Source organism: Cyrtonyx montezumae, unplaced genomic scaffold (genome assembly GCF_038088225.1).
Source record: "Cyrtonyx montezumae isolate F1298 unplaced genomic scaffold, pur_monq_1.0 scaffold_1, whole genome shotgun sequence".
In the NCBI taxonomy this organism is placed as follows: domain Eukaryota; kingdom Metazoa; phylum Chordata; class Aves; order Galliformes; family Odontophoridae; genus Cyrtonyx; species Cyrtonyx montezumae.
In genome coordinates, this window is record NW_027071825.1 from 833,881 (window position 1) to 855,385 (window position 21,505).

The window sequence follows — 21,505 nt, forward strand, 5'->3', positions numbered from 1 at the left end:
GCCCTTGGAAAAGGCAGCACCATCAGCTGACATCCACATATGAAGGAGGACATCAGCAGAGTTCTCCAGGTGCAGACACCTCTGGACAAAAAGCAGAGAGGAGCAAAGGAGGCGGCTCTGCCTGCGGGTTTCAGCATGCCAGTTCACCTTATGTGTCCTTTTAAACAGTAATGGATTTCTTTGGGCAAGGTGGTTGTCAAAGGGGGAGGGGTGAATCAGTTCCTCCCCCCGACTGTGGAAGCAAACAGGAGAGCTCAAGGTGCAAAGCAGAAGCAATAAGCAGAGGGAACACCCACAGAGCAAGCGTGGCACCTTCTGATGCTGAGAGAAAGATGAAGCTGCTTTGTGTTTGGCACAAGGGAAGCTCAACAGCTTAGAACAGACGTTTAATAATAACACAATGTGCATTTCAGGGATGAAAGAATAAAAGGGATTTAACTGCATTAGTCACAAAGCTCTTCAGCTTCATTTTTCATGTGGGGCTGCAGCATGTGAGACATCGGTGACACGGTTGCGTGGGGAGTCTGCAGGAGGAAGCGGACAGAGGCAGCTGTGGCGCCGGGCCGGGCACAACACCTTCCCACTGATCACTGTGCAGCTGTTACTGAATGGCAGTGGTGGGAGGTGGGACAAGCTGAGCCTGCAGAAGGCTTCAGCTGCATCCAAACCTGCCCCTGTAGGTTACACAGCAGGTCTGAGCACAGCAGCCCCCAGCAGAAAGGCAGCAAAGTGAAGGTCGATGAACAAAACAGTGGGAATCCGAGGAATCTTTCAAGGTTTGGGATATTGATTGTTTTTGTGTGTCCTTAGATTATTCTCTAACTTGCTTCCATCCATGATCACCCTCCTTTCTATTCTGCCTATAAGCAGAAGTATCCCCATTTGACTTTCTAAGATAGTTCTCACTTCAGGCAAATGTCTGTTTTCGTATCTCAAGTCTTCTACATTTTACATCTAAGTTTCCCATTTCCCATCTTGACACATTGCTGAAACGAGCTGTGAACTCGCTGCTCCCTGGCTGAAATCTCTCACCAGAAGTAAGCACACAAATCCTGACATGGAGCCTGGGAACAGACAGCAGTGCTTGTGCCTCCAGCGAGTCTGTTTCTGCTCTTCTCCATGGATCCAAGTGGAAGAATTCCTTTTACGTTCATGTGTCCTCATGGAAGCTTGAAAGAGGAGAAGAGAGAAATGATTAATATAATCTAAATATAAAGATTTTCTTCATTCTCAGAGCCCATGACACGCTCTCTTGGGAAATACTCCCATGTGAAATGGAATTTTGTTTCACTCTTTGGAAGTCTAGTATTCCTCTTGTGAAAAGTATGAAGCTTTTCAAAGCCAACTTCAAGCAGTAATAATGTCACTTCTGCCACGGCAAGAACTCAGCCTTGGAAATCCAAGCAGACACACAAGTATCAAAAACATTAATCATGAAGTTTCCCAGCCAGCAATGAGGGAAGTGTCTGACCCCGACCCGCTCCCGTTCCATGGGGCTGCGGCTGCTGAGATGCTCTGCCCACATATCATAAGGGAACTCTGCCAACATCTGACACAAACTGCACTTCCAGAAACAACAGATGTGATGAGAGACTATGTGAGTTCACGTGGTGGGGTGGACCTCACCTGCTCGTTAAATGAGGCTTTTAATCAGGCAGGGGGGCTGTGAGCAACAGGAATGTTCCTATTCCTTATACGGGAGCAGGAGGATCCTTCCCAGCTCCTCTGCCAAAGATGAATTTGCACTGACTTTGCTCCTGCCAGCATCGCGTTGTTTTATTGGGCGAGGGCTGTGCAAACCTAAATGCATTGACTGTAGACAGTTACTTGAAGCAGGTAACAGCAGTGTATGTCTGAGACAGACAGACAGGATTCACTCCTGACTGCAGATGACAGTCTGAGCATTACACAGTGCCAGGACATGAGTAAATATTGCTGCTACCAAAAGGAGATCTCATTTCCTAAGAGCAGAATGCAGCTCTGGCCTGGATTTGCAGCCTAGCCGAGGGAGCACGGGTGTCCCATTTCTCAGACAGCCACTCATCTTAATTTTCTTGTGCTCCTTGGAATATTACAGAATTTGGATCTAATGAGGATTTTAGAAACACTCTTATAGACATTTGTATAGTATTAATAGTTGTAGTCTTCTTAAACCATGAAAAAGATGCAGATCTCCCCACCCCGGAGGTGTGGGGTTTTACAGATTAGTTCTGTGCTGACATGAGCAGAGCAGTGCTCCCCGGAGGCAGGGCAGCAGCAGTGAGCAGGCTGTGCTAACACAGGACTGCACTCACCTTGCTGGAGCCAGTGCCCACGGCAGTGGTGCCCACGCAGGGTGCTCACAGCACCGTGTACACGGGGTGTGGGGCTGCAGGACCGCCCGCAGGTCCACGCTCGCTGAGATGGAAAGTATGCACTTGACATTTGCTACATATATTAGTTTACATAATTATGACAAATAGATTTCAATTACAGCAACTTTCCTGTAAGTAAAAGCTTGGAGTTTCTAAGAACTATTCTGACTAATGTGCTGCGGCTCTTGGCTGTGCTGCGGCTGGAAAATGAGAAAGCCCTCCATCAAAAGGCTGCAACTGTGACAGTGGCCAAAACACACCAGAAAAGTGGTCAAGTTTGGGGAACCTGGGGCTGGGAGGGAGCACAGGAGCTGCAGGCTCCACTCTGCCACGCGTGGACACCTCCCCAGCACCAAATTATGCACGAGCACAGGCAGCAGGGAAGGACAGGACCCCCAGGAGCTGCGGCACCTCATATGGTTCCCTTCAATCCTAACACCATTAGGCCGCCATGCAGAGCTCACCTCCTCTGCCCAGATGCTCTCTAATTGTCCTTATTCCTAGGGCCAAGCTCTATACAGTCATTGTCTGGGGAGCAAATGTAATTTTTCTTCAATAGGAGTGCGATCTGGGAACCCAACATAAAAGAAGAAATTTCCCTTGAAGTGTAATGCAATCTGAGGCCATGTGTCCAAAATCTAATCAGAGGATGAAAGTCGCCCTTTTACCTTCAGAATGCTCTGTGTGAAACGCTCAGCAGACCACGATTCACTCACTGAGGCCCAGCAGGAGTCCTGCTGCAGTATCTGTCAGATGCCCTCACTTATTTTGCCTCTGTTTTGAAGCAGACTCAGTTTCTTCCCCACTTGCTGACGTTATCCCACCTATATCACGTTTCTCTCTTCACTTACCTGGTCTCACCTCTTGCACGAGGTTCTGTGTTATTTACAGTGTTGGGGAACAGTTCACTGTGAGACAAACCCATTGGTGAATACGTGTGGTGGTTTCCTTGGTCCTCACCTCAGTGGACTCAGAGCTGGAAGTTGGGAAACTATTTTATCCCAGATTGTAATTCTGACTTGGAAAAGTAGAGCAAAGTACTGCTTTTCATTGATGTGAGCTCTTCTATAGCCACGTTTTTAGTACAGATGAAAGACAGCTGAAGAAACCCTATCATCTCCATACAACGATCACTTCTTAAGAAGCAAAATCAACTTCTGTGCAAGCCAGCCTCATGTCCTTCTCATGAAAAGCAACAAAGAAGGGGAGTGCTTTATCTCCTTTTGTGACTGCTGGAAGACAACAATACAGAGCAAAAGGAAGAGTGAGCAATCCACCATGGCTGTGTTTCTGCCTTCTAGGTGCCCGAGCAGATCAATACTTCTAAAGCTGTACCCATAGTTACATATACACAGAATTATTTGCTGAAGTCCTTCCCTTGGGATTCATGTCAATATCTTATGCTTCAGGTAAAAAATTATGCATACCCTGACAGCTGAGTAGCAGTGTTTGCCCTGCAGAGGTCCATGAAAAGCAATCTGTGACACCCCACCCTCCTTCCAGACAGGTTAGCCAAGAATTAATCATAACTTACACTTCTCAGGCTAAGATGCAAATGAGTGCATTTCATCTAAACTTTGTGCTTTTGAAGAGCTGATGAGAGAGAAGTCATCAAGCAGCGTTTCCTATCAGCTCCCATTAGGAAAATGAAAGAGAAGAAAAGCACAGCCCAGGCCTGGCTGCAAAAGCTGGGGGCCCGAGCCCAGCACGGATCCTGCTGAAAGCCAGAGCAGCAGCTCCATGCAGCACACCCCTCACCTGCAAACAGCTGCCCTCTGTGAGCCACTCTCCTGTCCAAGTGAGTGTGAGCAGTGAGTAGTTACACATCAGAATTTCTGTTTCTTGACAAAAGTAAAACCATGAATGATGTCATCTTCCTATACAGGAATTTAGGCAGAGTGGGGTCGTTCTATCAGCTGATCCGGAGTGCAAGCAGTATAGCAAATATCACAACAAGAATGTATCGGAGAAATTCAAAGTGTATTTTAATCAAAATGATCCTAATTCCAAAAACCAAATCATTAGCACAATTAGCACTACATTTTATTATTATTATCTTTTTCTAAGATAGATCATCACCTTTAAAAAGTTACCACTGTTAACCAGGTATTGGATTTTGCTTCAGTCAAAACCTCATCAGAAAACAACAATCTAAATGTTATCAGCAATATTTAGGTTAAATTGGTGGATTACTAAAGAGGAGAAAAAAAAAAAAGTAATTTTGCATCCTAAAGATCATTAGCAGAAATAAACCCTACTGAGCTAACACCCCTGAAGCATTAGTAAGGCAAATGAGAGACATCCATCTCCCTGGAGGGAATCTAAACAATATTCCTGAGTGTGTCTCCTGGCTGCTCTCAAACACAAGAGATTGTCCCACCAATTCCAAAGACAGGATTACAGCACAGCAGAAATGGACACACAGAACAGCACAGGCTCCATAGCACAGTGCACAGCAATGTACAACCAGATGTGAGCATAACGAGTGTGGTGCCACAAAGCAAGAAGTCCCCAGGAATCCAGAGTTTGATTGAACAGATTTCAGTTCTCAAAGGTATAGCAAAGAAAAATCGTTAGCAATGTGATTTTCTGTGTCATCTTCTTTGGATGTTTCAACATCTAACTTCCAACTTCAGATTTCAGTTATCACTTCAAAGCCTTAGGGTCTGGGATCTACAATGAGAAGGAAAAATGTGAGAGAATTAGGCTATGCACCTACACTGACCAGGCACCTCTTTTGGTTTTTGGCATAAATAGGGTACATTTTAGCACTAGATTTTCTTCTTCATCTGTGCTGGCATGCAGACGGAAACACATGGAGTTTCTGATGCTAATTGTTACTGGCATTCCACACCACCAATTAGAGAAAAATAATAACATTTGTCTGTTCAGTATATCATAGTAATGCATCTGCTAAAACTGGTGCAAAGCTCACATTCACACTGTACCCCCCAGTGCCACCACACTCTCTCACACATGACATATTGGAAGAGCAAGCACTCCCTCTAAGTGCTTTGGTGCCTAGAGTCTCCATTCAGGCTGACTTCAGCAGCTGTCTTCACTGCCTAGGCTCCAAGGACATCCCATTTGCAGCAGGAATCCACAGGAATTGTGACCGACACGGACTGCAAACCTTGCTGCAAAGGTTTCCATGCACTCCATAAGGGACACTTCTGAATAACTTAAAAGTTAAGCGAAGCAAGGATAACGAGGAGATGGTTGCTGCATCACTTCATTAACTTATTGCTGAGATTCAGGATAAATAATGGAAGAGTTCACATGTGATTAGTGAGAAAGGCAGAGGATTAGAGAGGAAATTATTTTTAGAGCAAGGACACTGAGCTAACAACCGACTTACTGCAGCTTTCAGAGCTTGGTCTAGGTCTTGCAGTAAATCTTCTTCATCTTCCAAACCAATCGACAGGCGAATTAATGTATCACTGATTCCAAGAGCTTCTCTTTCTTCTTTAGGCACTGAAGCATGAGTCATGACAGCCCTGCAAGAACAAAGCAGCATTTTTAAATAAGATACGTTATTTTTACTGGAAAAAAAACAAACAAACAAGCAAATCAGTCATCTGCCAGCATCCCCTACAGTACCATGAAGGCTTCACACCTTTTACATGCCACTTGCTAGATAAACACAGACTGAAAGAGGTTGTGCCATCAATTACTCCACATTATGTCAACTGTGGTGAAGCCAGTGGCTTCCATCTCCCAGAGCTTCAGTACAGCATCTCCAAATAACAATGAGTAAGAAGTGGATACTTAATTGGAACAGAAGTTGAGGAAAAACTTGCTCTCCTCTTTCCAGACATTTTAAATTTTCTGATCAGAAGTATCTAAAAGCTCTATTTTAAGTGTGTGGAGAAAGGTTTATATGTACTGTCTCCAGTATGAAATCCCCTGATGTCTGGTTTTCACTTCTGGCTTCTCAGATAACACATCACACTGCTCCATGCAAGTGGAAGAGTTTCCTCTCCCCAGCTACAGAGGACCTAGCAATTTTTCCCATGTGTTCAGCCACTGACATCCACTACCCAGCAATTACCTGCTTAGGTATGTAATTTTGACTGCTTAAGTGTTCAAAGATGCACTGTTATTCAAAAATGAGGTGATTTAACATATCTTTAATCCTTAATTTCCATATATTTTTTGACCAGCAAAGCAGATTTCAGTAAAATGATCTAATTACAGAAGAGTCCTACTGGTAACCTTTTAACCTAGACAGTGGTGCCTACGTACTACTAAAATCCCCCCGAGTCTGCTCGGCACACAGTCAGGCTGGGTCCGGAGCAGCGTACTGAATGTGCCCTCTTGTGTTAACAGCTGGAAAGGCAGTGCAGCCAAACCCACTCCCTTCTACTTATTCTAAATCTGGAATTCTTATAATACCAAATGGTGGCTGAGTCTCCCAGCTAAGACACAAAGCATGGAAAGGATCAGCAGTAGTATTGCTGACAGTAGCATAAAGGCGTTGTCAAAAGGCACAGTGCTTCTGGAACTACTTGTTCAACAGAACCAAGAGCTAGTGGGAAATTCCAGCCATGGACAGTGGCACCACAGAGCAATTCTGCGGAAACAAAAGCAAAGCAGTGATGAAAGTGTTTGGATATTTATTTAAAATGCAGGTCTAGCTAGAGCCAGGAGAGCAGGACATGAAGACAGACACAGGCAGAGCACCTGGAGCCATCTCTGCAGAAGCTGCATCTCCCAGCACTGCCCTGGGGCAGCTTCCATGGGCTGCTCCCCTTCTGCTCCCATTGAAGGGCATCATACTTCTTCCCTCCCCACAGTCCACTCAGGACAGTGTACTCAATACGAGTGGGCAGTGCCATTTTGCTTGCATGGAGAGACCACAAGTGAACAAATGGAGCTGGTGCCACACACATCATCTCACTGCAGAGCTCTGAGGGGCAGTGCAGGACTGCTTAGCTTCGACAGGACAGAGACACGTACGCTATTTAAACCATGCACACGTTTTCCTCCCCTTTCAACCTGTTTGCTGTTGAGATTTTTCTAACAGGTGATTTTAGAAGAACACCACAGCAGGAAAGAGCTGCAGCTGCTGAAGCCCACCCTGAGTGTCTGTAGCCAACATCCACAGCGTGGGCAGGGAGGGGGAACCTTCCAGGCCTCAACCCCAGTGCCTGCAGCAATGAAGATTTCTGCACGTCCACCTCACACCGGCCTATCTTCCTATTTTCACAGAAGTCATTTATTTCTGGAGAAGTCACCTTTTCTTGTCTTACATAACACACTATTCTTGGATCACAACTGTACACAATCTATCTTAGCTTTGTATACCAGAACTCCCAGAAAAATAGTTCAGGAATTCTTTTGTTGCTCTGGAGCTTTCTGAGGACTGTTAAGATGAGGAATGACTTACGGAAGCTCTGCTAAGCTTTCATATCCTCCCAGGCTCTCAGCCAGTGTGAACACCTACAGGGAAACAGTAAACAGAAGTTAACATAAGAAGTGTAAGGTTATGAATGCTTAGAAAGAGACCGTGAAAGGAAAAAGAATTTCCACTTTTAGTGCTTCTCATTTTTACCCTAGGGTTTTCAAGAGTAATTAAGTAGTATTGGCTGTAATAAAGAAAAAAGTATATATTTCTAGTAATTAAAAGACATTAAGATTTGAAACAGACTTCACTTTAAAACAGCTCTGAAGAACTGCAGACACAAAAATGAAATATGCCCATGCTGAGCAAATGTTAACTTGGGATTAGTCCCTGCACAGCCAGGAGAAGAGAAGGGAAAATAAACAACATTAGGGCACGGAGCCTGCCTGGGCACCAAGAGCATTCATTCTGCTCCAAGGAAGGATACAGCAGGCTGCCTCAACAAAGCCAAACTAGCATCCAAAAAAAATTTCCATTAAGGTTTAAGTGGTGATAACCTGTCCTTACATATTCTTCTTCCAACACCAGCACCACACACTTACTTTCACATGTAACACCTAGGCTTTCCAAGCTGGCAGATTTGATGGTAGGGAGCAGGGTCAGAAATTAAGATTCTTCCCGTAAGGCTGCAGTGTTTTTTCTACTCATTCCTTGTGTCTGAAGGTTCATTTAGTGTTTTGAAAAACAGCCTGCCAAGTGCTTTGAAACATGACAGCAGTATTACACCAGCCACTTCTCCGCCTTCAAATACTGGGGGCAATTACAAAAGGCCAGCTCTTGGTTAGAAGCCGTGCCTGGGCTGACCTTACCTCATGCTGCGTAAACAGACACCTCAAAATGAGCTGAAGTATCCTTTTCTTCCCTCTCATTAGTGTCTAATTTATGCACAATCTATTATTTAGAGATGGTTACACCCAAAATAAATTAGGAGCTTTAAAAGTACAGAGGAAGACTCTCCCCACCCCAAGAAGAAACCCTCGCTTCCATCACCACACTCAGAAGGACAGGCTCAGTTCACTTTACGGTAGCATGTATTTACCATCATTTACCTTTATACTCTTCAGAAAGGCAGTAGCATGTTTGAGATTTCCTTTAATGTAAAAGGATAGCATCCCAGAACAGCCAGAGCACTGCTTCTTGACCAGCTCGTGCTGCGGGTGAGAAGGCAATCCTGAAAAGCGAAGAAGCTGCTGTCAGTCAATTACATCACATCCAAGAGTACAGCAGCTCACCCTGAACTACATAAAACATCCTTCTGATGGGAAGGAATGTAAAACCCATTGCTGAAACACCCAACCAAGAGCCATCAAACACGAGGGCCACACAAGCAGCACGTAGAAGCACAGCACCCAAGCCCTGCCTCGCTCCAGGACACCACCCGCTCCGCAGTCCTGCCAACCTACCAGGGTAAATGACCTTCTCCACTCGGGGATTTGACTCAAGAAATCGACCCACAGCCAAAGCATTGTGGAAGTGCTGATTCATCCTCAGCCGCAGAGTCTTCAAGCCCCGGTTGCACAGGTAGCAGTCAAAGGGAGACGGAATGGCTCCAAGAGCTGCAGAGATGGAAGCAGAACTATGTGTGAAACAAAGAGGGGTTTGTTGTTGTTGTTGTTTTCCAGTGGAACTACAATCCTAATTTCCCAGATTTCTTAAGTTACAACACGACAAGAGTAAAGACATCTGACAGGATCTGCTGTCCTCGTTTCACATACATAGGAAGCCAATTAGTGAGATAAATTAACACGCTGAAGACTCACGCGTGAAATTTATTAGGTTCAATGAACCTTTACTCCTTCTGTTGTACAGATGACACTACACAGAAGTCTATTTCAATTAAGAGGCAGAAAATAATTAGAATTATCCTCTGATGTGTGAGTTTAAAAAAAATCAAATGTGATTAGCATGAATTAGATGAAATTAACTAAATATGTTAAGGTTTGTAAACCTTTTTGTGAGCGAAGTCAGGTAAATCTAGGAAAAGCTTGTGCTCTTTCTGCCATAGGTTTAAGCCTAACCTGAAGAGACCTGGTAAAGACCCATGCCCCATGTAACAGGCACTGCACATGGGAAGGATTTGAGCTGCTCTGCATCTGATGCTTTTTGGATGCAACACATACTCGTGTACATGCCTCGTGCCTGCTAGCATGAGCTGTTACATCAAAATACAACATATTTAAAGGTATTTCCTATCTTTACTACTTACAGCCTTGTAAGAAATTGAGCTTTTCATACAGATCATCACGATTTACTGAAACGAGCCCCATGACAACATCGCTGTGCCCTAAAAATGCAACAACATGAGAAGAAAGTTAGCCACATTTACCCCAGGGTTCTCCATAAACCCCCTCTTTTCTCAGTCTCAGCAATTTTTGGCAAGACACTGAGCTCCTTCTCCCCACTACAGCTGCCCTTGCTGTACCCTCACATGGAATATAAGCAGATTTCCACATGGTCACAAGTGAGGGTCAGCAACGCGCTCTGATGCACACCGTGCTCGTGCCCCAGGTCCCCACCAGCGGTGCTGCAGTGAGCTGCCAGGAAGCAGGACTTCGTCCAGCCACCAACAAGCATCCACGGAGCAGCAGCCAAGCAGAAAACTTCCACTTCAATCTGCACCACAAGCAGACGTGCTTACAGAGCAGCTGTCACAGCTGGGCTAGCTCTTAGTCTGAATTGTTTGGGAAACAACACAACAAATGTGCTTCTGAACAGGCTCCAGCACTGCCACATAAAACCTGCCTTGAACTTCAGTATCATTTCCAGCAGCTACCTCGTACTGAAGTCTCACATTTGGTTTTATGACTCAGTGTGTGTGTGTATGGTGCATTTCCAAAAGCCACTTTTGGCTTGCCCTTGATCAAGACTGTTCCATCTGGGACACTGTAAGACCAGCTGAACTTAAAAGGAGACAGTTTGAAAAATAGGCTCTGATCTCGTGTATCTGCTCTTCTCATTAAAGCAAACCATCTGGGCTCCATCCCCATGCAAGCCGTGTTTGCTTATTGGTGCTAGTAGCAGCAAGTTGGCAACAGTTACTACCTATGGACTTATCTGTGGCAAAAGGAGTTTAAAAGTATCCATGAGACATGGAAGGGGTTCAAGAGGTGAGAGCAGAAAGGCTCTCCAGTAGCTTTTAAATGGCTTTTATGCAACAGCCCGAGTTGTGTTGAACCCAAGCACTCACCGTTCATGTACTTGGTTGCAGAATACATACAGATGTCAGCCCCCAGCGACAGAGGACGCTAAAAAGAAAGGAAAACAATAGATTTGATTGAAGTTATTTTTGCACTCTGGTTCCATCCAAGCTGTCCAGAAACACTGTGATCAAGAACTAAAAGTTACAAGAGAAATGAAGAGAAAAACAAAACAAAAGAAACAAAAAAACAAAAGTGAGAGCAAAGAAGGATAGAAAACAGATGTACAGGAAAGCCCCAGGAAAACACACAAGAACCCACACTAAGTCATGATTTGAAAGCACCACTCTAATTCCCATTGGTTTCAGTGAGAAATGAGAAAAATCTGAATGAAACAAGTGTATCTTCCATACTCCACAAGATCATACTTAGGAAAGTTATACTCCTTAGCTGAGGCAGGGCTGTCACACTGCCTCAAGCATATCTCCTCAGGAAAGGAAGGCCTCCACGCTAAGAGGAACTTTTCTCAGTTCTCCAGAGACCCACATTGCTGCCACTGCACTGGAGGGACAGCTGGACACCTGAGGAAAGCACAGAGGGCGCTGTCTGCCAGGGCTCCCCTCCCTGGTGCACCCTCTCCCTGCCCAGGAGCCTCCTCCAGGACGGAGGCAAACCAACACTACGTTGGGCAAGAAGTTATTAACTTTTTTTTTAATTAGTCCCCAAGTAAAGGACTTTGCACGTAATATAAACAGATTATAAAGACTGGAGAGCACTAATACATTAAAAGGTGATAAAGCAAGCAGATTTAGAATAAAAGAGTGCTGCTGTCAGCTCAAGCACGTAAGACTACTCCAGGATAATGTGCATTCCCATTGCGCAGCCAAGAGAACAGTAGCATAAACATCAGTGCCTTTTATACTCAATATTACTATATAAATCACTCTAAAATTATGATTTTCTTACTACACTGTCTCAACAGGAGCCTGGAGGAGTTTAAAGACATTACCTATTATGCTTACTGGGTTTAATCATTGCTGACTCTCTTAGGACCAATCCAATAAAATATACATTAACTAGCTCACACACACAGATGCTGACATTTCTCCTTTCAAACACAGCTTTCAACAGTAAAATAAATAAAAGGGAAAAAAACAATCTTTGGTATATGCAAGAGAAGCTCAAGAGCTGCTCTAGTCAAGCATTAACACCTCCTGTAGAGTTCTCAATTTATAATGATCTGAGTGTCCTTAATAAAAAAAAAGAAAGAAAGAAAACCAAGACACACCTTTCCTGCTTACAGTCAAAAAGAAGTTTTCTTTAGACCTAAAACACAAGGGATTAGTTTTGTCTCCAGGGAAATACATGGGGATACTTCTAGCCCACGTTAAGATGAACAAGACTTTGAAGTTCATTGTTTAGAAGCAGTTTTAGAGTTGTAAAACTGCCATTACTTTCCATATTCTAGTTATAAAAGCAGAAAAGTTGTACGTGTCTCCAAGGTCAAAAAAACACAAACCTAAGCCACCTGTTCATCAAAATATTGATGAACAGTTAACTGTAACACCTGAAAGACAGTTATAATGTTTAAATGCAAAAGAACTGAGGAAAAAAAGGCAAGGGTGGAATACAGTACACTTTTCAATCGGTCTGCCAGGATTCCCAGCAGTTAGATCTACAAAGCACAAGACTTTCAAATGAGTGAGAAGCCTTCAACCCAAAGGTTCAGCTTACTTTCCTTATTGCATAAGTATGCTTATTAACCTGTGAGCTATGCTGGTTTTATTGGTGCCATGCTGGTACACAGCTAGCTGTAAAATATTCTGTTTGCTGTCTCTGCTAGTTTATAAAGTGCATTGCTTGCATTTGGAAACAGAGGAGGCAATTTTACAATGCTCATGGCAAAAGCACAGTTTTGGCAGTGGTTCCATTAAAAAAAAAAAGCATCTTTGAAGGCACTGAAATGCTGGGATGACTACAAAGAAAGCAAGCACTTACCTGGAAATATGCAGACATAAAACTGTTGTCTACTGCCAGCAGAATATCTTTATGCTTATGGACCACATCTGCACAGCCCTGAATATCAATGACCTTCAGCGTGGGGTTGGTGGGCGTTTCGATCCAAACAAGCTGCAGTAATTCAACAATATAAAACACCTCTTCAGAGGTACTATGATGCTGGTGACAAGACATGCACAACACAGTGCCTAAAGCAAACCTTTCCTGTCTTTTAAATATTCTTAAAGGTACCTATCTAGAAATCTACCAAAGGAGAATATCTAGGCCTCTCTCTTTATAAGTAAACACAAGGTACTGCTACAGATGGTGATGTTAAATGGTGAGATCACTTAGGACAATTCTATTATTATCAGTTCTACCATCACAAATACTATGTATGTATTTTAAGAATCAATTCAGAAGTTGTAAGTGCTTTTAAAGGTTATCTTGTGCAGTGCCAGCTCCTGATGCAGGTTTGCAGAGTGAAGACCAGGTGTGATTACTAAAGAAAGGACAGACTTCTTGGGAGAGACAGCATCTTCCCTAAGAAGAACTGACACATGAGGAGAGCACCAAACCCTTTGAAAATGTAAGCACATCACATCAGAAGAACACCTGGCACAACCAGAAGAAAACCTTTGAGCCCAAGAGGAACTGCTGCTGTTCCAAAGCACTGCTTATCCATTTTCATATAATGGTCACAACATCACTAACTATTTCCCCACCCCCAGAAAACTAAAAAAAAAAAAAAGCCACCTGGACTTCCAACAGGAATACAAGTGTTAGAAAACTTTTCTCCTGCAAAACAGGAGGAGATAACACATTTATCTGAACAAGCCTTTCTTGATTAAAGATGTTCTCCTATTTCTAATCCTGAAGTACTTGGAAATTGCCCTACTTTTCAGTTCTTCCTGGAGACATCAGAAGGTCTAGGCACTGCATTTGTTTTATTTTATACAGTAAATAACAGCCCACCATAGGGCACTACAGTCCCTGCACTCTCAGCCTAGGAAACGGAGAGACACTCAGCCACTCACCCCTTCCTCCTAGGACTTCAATGAGAATGTCAATGAGAATGTTCACAGCTCATGACAGGCAGACCAACCTCCAACTGCTACCATGGGCAACTTGGGGAAAGCTAATTCAACTTACTGACAATTAAACTCCTTTCCTCCCCACCCTCCAAAGGGCAACTTCTCTCCTTTGTGCCACAGAGCACCTCCTCCCACTCCTCTGTCCTGCTTTGATCTTGGGGGGTCTCTGTTGTTTCTTATTCTATTTCCCCCCCCCCCCCCTTCTCTCCCCCGAGTGGCCCTATCCTCTTTAAATGTGTTTTTATAGGTACTACCAACCTCAGTGCTGGGCTCAGCTTTGCACCGTGGTGATCCCACCGCAGCTGTGCCCAAACCTCTTCCCACAGAGACCACTCCTGAGCCCTCTCCACCTCCAAAACCTTGCCACAGATACCCAGTATAGCAGTAGTATGAATAAAATTATTTAAAGACATAAAGCATGTAAGCTCAGCAATTTCTCTCTCCCCTACCTTGGTCTCAGGTGTAATTGCATCTTCCAGGCATTTCAATTTTGTACAGTCAACAAAAATGACATTCAAACCCATTTCCATGGCTATTTTCTGGAAGTATCTGTTTGTACCTTTAGAAAAAGGAAAGACAGAGTCAAACAACCTTAGGAAGCTTCCTTCACTGACCTCCAACCTCCTGCATGCACCCATGGAAGTCAAGGCTGCATGCTTCTATGCTGTGCACTACAAAGGGCAGATCGGTACATTTTTATTTCTCAGAAGTCTAAAGATTGCTGTGTTTTTAAACATCATGGAAAAGTTAAGAACCTGTGATTCCACCTTCTCATTAAGAAGTACTTTAATTGGAAAATGAAACAGTTCTGCTGGAGCCCAAAACGTGCTCAATGGTCACTCCTGGGCTGCCTGCCTCCTCCCACTGAACCTCGCTCCCCTGGAACACACTGCACGTGGTATTTCTGCCTGGTGCTCCTCTTCTTCTGCATCAAAGAATGGATCTACATGCATGGTTCAATCACAAACATTCAGTGGACAACTATGATCTACAGCCCTGTTCAGTTTGCCTGCTTCTCACTTTTCTCCCAGCACTCTGCTATGCACTGTTCCAGGTTTTAATATCACCTTTTCCCTACCCTGGTTACAGTAAATTTCTTCCACCTTCCACTTTCAAGGTCTTCCTTCTATTTAAGAAGTTTAATAAAAAACCTGGGAGAATAATCAAGGAGAAGATGCCAGCTGCTGTTTTCTTATCATCCCGTTAAACAATCATGTAATAAGGAACAGAAAAGAAAAAAAAAAAAAAGATTTCTCCTTCATGTCTTCAAACCCCTTCAGTGGAAAATTTAAAGCAAAACACTGAAGCAACTACCTGATCACAGGACTGTTCAGGCTGGAAAAACCCTCTGAGATTTCCAATCCACTCCCAGCCCACCCACCCATGCCCACATCCCTCAGTGCCACACCCCCACGGCTCTGGGAGACCCCCAGGGACAGTGACCCCCATCCTGGGCAGCCCAGATGGTGCTGCAGCCCAAACACTGTCCTCAGCCTGCCCAGATCCCTCTGTATGGCATTCCCACCCTCAGGCAGACAACTAAACACTAGACATATAACATATTGAACACTTGGGTTAAAAATTAATTCTTTGGGTCTTCTGCCAAGGTTATTTAATATTTATTCACTTATGACAAGAGGGCAGCTGCCATTTTCTAATGGCAGCATAGGACGTGCAGGATTTGATTCTATCTGAACACCACATGAGTTATTTTGTTCCTCCAGAAAATATTCGTATTTCTACAATAAAAGATACAGTATGTTCTCTCATGTTGTAGGAACCATAGAAAATTGTCACACAGGCTGTAAACTCCACAAACACAACCCACAGAAGAGTTGCTTTGCAGTAGTCTTACACACTTTTAATAACAATGGACTGCAAGAACCCTTTGATGAGCAGTTCCACTGAAAGCAGCCCTCCTAAGAAGTTCTATTTGTGGCTAAAATTCAGAGATATCAGCTACCTACAGTTCCTCCTCACACATCCCAGAACTCAGTATCTCTTGAACACATCCCAAGCAATGTATTTTTCAGCGTGGCTGTTGTGAGCCTTTGAGTGTATACATATGGAATACTGTGAGCTCAGTTGATTTAACACACACACAGCTGCTATCCTAATCAAGAAGGATTCTCAACTCAAGCCCATACTTGAGGTACAACGCACAGGAAAGCTAGCAGGGAAGGCACCTGGTTCAAAGAGCTTATGTAAGCTCACAGCCTAATAGTGGACTGCATTCAGAAGACACAGCTGTAGTAGATACAAATAGTGTGATCAGGGAAGATGACAACAGAGGTGTCAGAATCCAAACTCAGAGTATTCTGCCTTCTCATGGAGTGAAAGAGCTTTGAAGAAAAGTTAAATTCAGAAGGTTCAGGAGAAACACAAGTAGATGCATTTAATCAGGAGTGACAATTAAAGTCACACTTGTACATTACTTACCTCCATAGACATCATCCATACAGATAATTGTATCTCCTGCCTTTAACAGGTGAGTAATATTCACAGTAGCAGCTAAGCCAGAAGCATAGGCCAAACCTAAAAAACAGAAAATAGGGGCAGAGAAATCACATTTTAATAAGATACAAACCTGTCAAACTTGCCTTTGCTTTCTTTACTTTGCTTTTAAAGTGAACCTGTTCTGTCACTCTCACCTATGCTACCTCCCTCTCTAAGCAGCGTCACAAGAAGTGTCATACAAGGTGTGACCCTCCATGAGCACTGCAACAGCTGCTGCCCAGCCCACCCTCACATCACCAAATTCACTGCTGTGATACAAGGATGAGTTCATAACAGGACACATGTTAGGCACAAAAAACCAGCAAGAAGCAGCAAAGGCTTTATACAAGGACTGGAGACCGAGCCGGGCTGCCCTTGGGGTGAAGTGCAAAGCAGCTCTGCCCACCGCCAGCCATCACTGTGCGAGCCTTGCTGCCCTGCTGCTGGTGGCAGCCCAGTGTCCTCATCTCCCCAGGTTACAGCTACTGTGAATACACATCACAAGATGCACGTGCTGCCAACCTGCTCAAGGAGAGCATGAATTTGCTTACTGTATTTCGCTCCATCCAGCACTGCCACAGCCTTCTCCAGGCAGGTCCGGGTAGGGTTTCCACACCGGCTGTAATCATAGCCCTGTTACAAGGAAGAATCAAATTTAACTTCAGAGAAAGCAGTGAGAACATTCTGGACAATGACAATAATGCTGCTGGTTTTCTTAACAAGTCATCACTCTCAGCACCGAGGTCACCCATCCATCTCCAGCGACAGCAGGCTGCCTTTCTGGCTGGGCCAAGCTGCTCACACAGCATCCACTGGGATCCATCCTTCCTACCTTGTAAGTTTCTACTTGCTGTTAAACTCCTGCAAGCCATGACAAGACATTCACGTGAGCTTCACATGAACTTAAGACAGTGCAAACTTTCATAGAATCATAGAGCCTTAGAACTGTTTGAGTTGGAAGAACTCTTTGAAGGCCACCTGGTCCCACTCCCTGCAATGCAAAGAGACACCACAGCTCCATCAGGTGCTCAGACTCTGTCCCCTGACCTTGGCTGGAATTGGGCACCACCACCTCTCTGGGCACTCTGTGCCAGTGCCTCACTGCCCTTAGCATGAAGAACTCCTTGCCTATATCTAGGATAAATCTCTTTCAGTGTGATGCCACTTCCCCCTGTCCTATCACAAGGGATCCTACTCAAGAGACTGTCCCCTTCTTTCTTACAGCCCCTAGAGATACTGAAAAGATACTGACACAGTCTGTGCTAAGTGCCCCTGGAGCAAGAAGCCCACTGTGCTTTATGGCTCAGAGGTTCAAATGTTGGGCAACTTAAAACTAAAGCTTTAATTAATAAAAATCTAAGATTATAAGATTAAAAATTAAGACACTGCTGACTGGCTAGACGCAGGCTGCATCCCAATCAGTAAAGAACTTACAGGAAAAAAACTCCCCTGTTATTTGAAGGAGCTTTGTTCTAGACAGCAACACTGCTCTCTGATTACTTGCCTTGTTGTAGCGATTATCCAAGCAAATGCTAATCACATTGTTTAGAGTTAATGAACCTGAAAGCAAATTATTCACCCCAAACTGCACTGGGATGCTTAGGGCCCAGCCTAAAGAAGGACAAACACCCTCCACTGCAGTGACTCCACAGGAAGCAGCCTGTGCCTGCCAGACCCAAAATCGTGTAGTCTGAGCTTGATCACATACCCATGAAATAACACTGGAATGATGATGACAACTTGCAATCACCTGAGCGGCTGACGGAAGTGCTTAAGCACTCGAGACCACAAATGAAATGACTCCAAAGTGTCTTCTGAGCCTGTGGTGGACATCCCTCACCTGAGGATGGTCCATAGGAGAACACCAATGGAGGACTGTTTGCTGGGACACCGTCCCTACCAGAATGGCACACCCTGTCTTCACAACAATCCACTGGTAGGGTGCAATAGGGCACCAGCAAGAGCCCATCTGCTCCAGATACAAAGTTCTCAGAAGCTCAAATGTTTTCCTGGCACAGGATCGTGCCAAGGTCTACGCTTCTGCACAACACCTTTATATGAATAATGACAAAAAAAACAACTACAAGAACAACTGCACTGATGCCCCAGGAATCTGGCAGGCCATCTTGGTGTTTGCATGCATACAGGAATTCTGTTAATGACAATTCACATTTAGGCATCTTGCGGAGCTTTCTGTACACAGGCACAGCACTGCATGACTTCCCCCTTGACCTTCAGCACCTACTCCTAACTACCCACAGTGGCACTCTGCTTGAGTGATTCCACATGGCATCAGAGATCACAAGGCAAATTCCAACTGCCCAAGCATCAAAGTGTGACATCCTGCCCTGGGGTCTGGAACAAAAACTGCTTTGTGAGCTGTGAATTGGTGTTACTTCCCTGATGATGGCATTGTGGCCATCAGAAACCTCACGTGGAGTACTGCATCCAGGCCTGGGGCCCCCTGCACAAGAAAGATGCAGAGCTCTTGGAACGGGTCCAGAGGAGGGCTACTAAGATGCTCACAGGGCTGGAGCACCTCTCCTATGAGGAAAGGTTGAAGGAACTGGGCTTGTTGAGCTTGGAGAAGATAAGGGCCCGGGGAGACCTCATTGTGGCCTTCCAATACTTGAAGGAAGTGTATAAACACGAGGGAGGGGGGGGACGACGACGACACTGTTTACATGGGTTGATAGCAATAGGACAAAGGGGAATGGTTTTAAACTAAGATAGGGGAGATTTCAGTTAGATGTTAAGAGGAAGTTTTTCACTCAGAGAGCAGTGATGCACTGGAACAGGCTGCCCAGAGAGGCTGTGGGAGCCCTATCCCTGGAGGGGCTCAAGGCCAGGCTGGATGTGGCACTGGGCAGCCTGCTCTAGTGCTTGGTGACCACGCCCATGGCAGGGGGTTGAAATTGATGATCTTTGAGGTCCTTTTCAACCCAGGCCATCCTATGATGCTAGTATCTGGGGACTAGATATCTAAAGATACAAGGTTAACTCGCTGATCCAAGGGGTTGGACTCGGTGAGCTCTACAGGTCCCTTCCAACCTCTGTCCAACCCCCTGCCAAAGCAGCTCCCAGCCCAGGGTGCACAGCTCGGCGTCCAGGCGGGGCTGGGACGTCTGCACAGAAGGAGACCCCACCGCCTCTGCGTGCAGCTCCAGTGCACCGTTACCCCACCGACGATACTGACGATTCCATTTCTAAGCCCGAGATGTGCACGTGGCACGGCACATGGCACAGCACGCTGCATCTCAGGACACGCAGCAGCGTGCCCCACACCGAGCAGGGCCCCACCCCGGCTGCCCCCCACACGGCTCGCGGCTCCAAGCCCGGCAGAGGGCGGCCCGTCCCGTCCCGGCTGATGAAACCGCCGTCCCCGGGCTGAGCGCGGCGCGGAGCCCGGCACAGATCTCCCCGGGGCGACGTTCCGCCCCCGCCCGCACTCACCGCATGCTGGCCGGGCGCCTGCTGCTTGAACGTGGTGGAGAGCGACACGGGCGGCACCAAAGCGCCCGAGTGCCACTGCTCGGGCTCCTGCCCGGCATGGATGGCCTGCGTGCCGAAGTGCGCGAAGGGCGCCAGGTAACCCCGCTCCATGGCCGCGCTCCGCTCCGCTCCGCTCCGGCCCCGCGCGGCCGCACACGCCCCTTTACGGCCGCCGCTCCGCCCGGGGGCACGGCGCGGGAGGGGCCTCACCGCCGCCCCGCATTGGCTCGGAGCCGCCGGGCAGCGCCCTCGCCCCGGGGCGGGGACGCGGAGCTGGGCTGCGCTCGGCCTGGGCCTGGGCCGGGCGCTGCAGCCCCGCTTGGCCTCTGTGCCGCCCCCCCCGCATTCCTCACGTAGCACCGCGTGCAATGGGGGACACGTGTCGTGCTGCCCCAGCGAGGGGTCCGCTGAGCCCCAGGCAGTTCTGGGGTATGGCAGCACCTCAGAGCAGCCCCAGCTTTGGCTGCTGTGCCCAGCTGAGCTCACACAGCCCAAAGTGCAGTGCTTCTGGTTAAAGACAGCTTCTCTTACACTCCAACCTGGGCTCAAAATATTTATTTTTATAGAAGCTGAGGTAGATTTAGAGTCTTCTGTGGCTGTTCCTGGAATACAGCCTTGGGATGTTACTGCTTTCACAGAGCCAGGCCCTCATCCTCATAAGCCCCATCTGTGGGCACAAAGCGCTTTGCTGAGTAAATACATAAAGGAACTCTGCAGATGGATCAGCCCCATGGGTTTGTCTGGGAAACATGAGAAAAGCACTCATGCTTTTCTTCCTTTTTAGCAGGGAGATGCAGGCATTTCTGAGGTGCTTCAGGACAGCACGGGCCCAACAGAAAAGAGAATTACTACTTCACAGAGACAGTCGTGGAGGCTACGATGTCTGAACATTTCTTACCTACCTTTACCTCTGAAACGTCATTTTTTTCAGTGGCCTTTGTCTCTCTGAGGAATGTCTTGCTCTCCAGCACGTCTCTCAAGTCAGTCATTCTGAACACCTCAGAAAAGCAGGTTAATTTTTCCGAGCTGGCAAATTCCACTCACTGCCCACCTGGATCTCATTTATTTTCATGTTGCCGTGTGGAAATAAGGAAAAAATGCGTCAGGAGAGCACTCCTCAGTGCTTTCAGGACCCCGTTCAGCACTCCTTACAAGTTCAAGCACTACTGTTAGACACAGCTGGAAGAAATGAGTATGGATACCTACCATGTGTCATCATCATTCTCTGCCTACCTTTGGGCTTTGAAAAAATGTTGCCTTCACTTTTCATACCTCCCTATTTTTTGACCCATTCCTTTACTTCCTACACAAGCTGGCATTGTTCCTAGAGGCACATACCCATGAGAAATTACATCTCCATTATTTATTTCCTGCTTGAGAAATTCCATAAGTGGAGTGTCCATAGGCTCACGGTGTAGAAAATACAGTTCTGCAGTCACATTATCTGGTCCTATTACTTTTATCTAGCAAGAGGGCTATTGAAGTAATTCAGGAAGATAGAGAGTATAAACAAGCCAAAGTCAAGTTGTT

The 21,505-nt window shown here is 45.8% G+C and overlaps 1 protein-coding gene across 1 annotated transcript; it reads right to left on the reverse strand.

Moving 5' to 3' along the window:
* Nucleotides 1-4,406: 4,406 nt before the first annotated feature.
* On the reverse strand, nt 4,407-20,128 carry CTH (cystathionine gamma-lyase). The gene is made up of 12 exons (XM_065737658.1): nt 19,937-20,128; nt 17,035-17,116; nt 16,427-16,522; nt 14,437-14,546; nt 12,894-13,025; nt 10,946-11,003; nt 9,965-10,042; nt 9,162-9,314; nt 8,808-8,929; nt 7,744-7,796; nt 5,713-5,851; nt 4,407-5,027 (listed from the first exon to the last, which is right to left on the reverse strand). Exons 1-12 carry the CDS (start codon nt 20,084-20,086, stop codon nt 5,001-5,003), a joined length of 1,200 nt encoding a protein of 399 aa, XP_065593730.1. The 5' UTR covers nt 20,087-20,128; the 3' UTR covers nt 4,407-5,000.
* Between the last annotated feature and the right edge of the window lie 1,377 nt (nt 20,129-21,505).

Coding starts and splice junctions, on each gene's coding strand:
- CTH (XM_065737658.1), bottom strand. CDS start 20,086: ATGGAGCGGGGTTACCTGGCGCCCTTCGCGCACTTCGGCACGCAGGCC. Junction 13,026..14,436: donor CAATTACACCTGAGACCAAG/GTAGGGGAGAGA, acceptor GAATTACTGCAG/CTTGTTTGGATCGAAACGCC. Junction 8,930..9,161: donor GGAGAAGGTCATTTACCCTG/GTAGGTTGGCAG, acceptor TTCGCTTTTCAG/GATTGCCTTCTCACCCGCAG.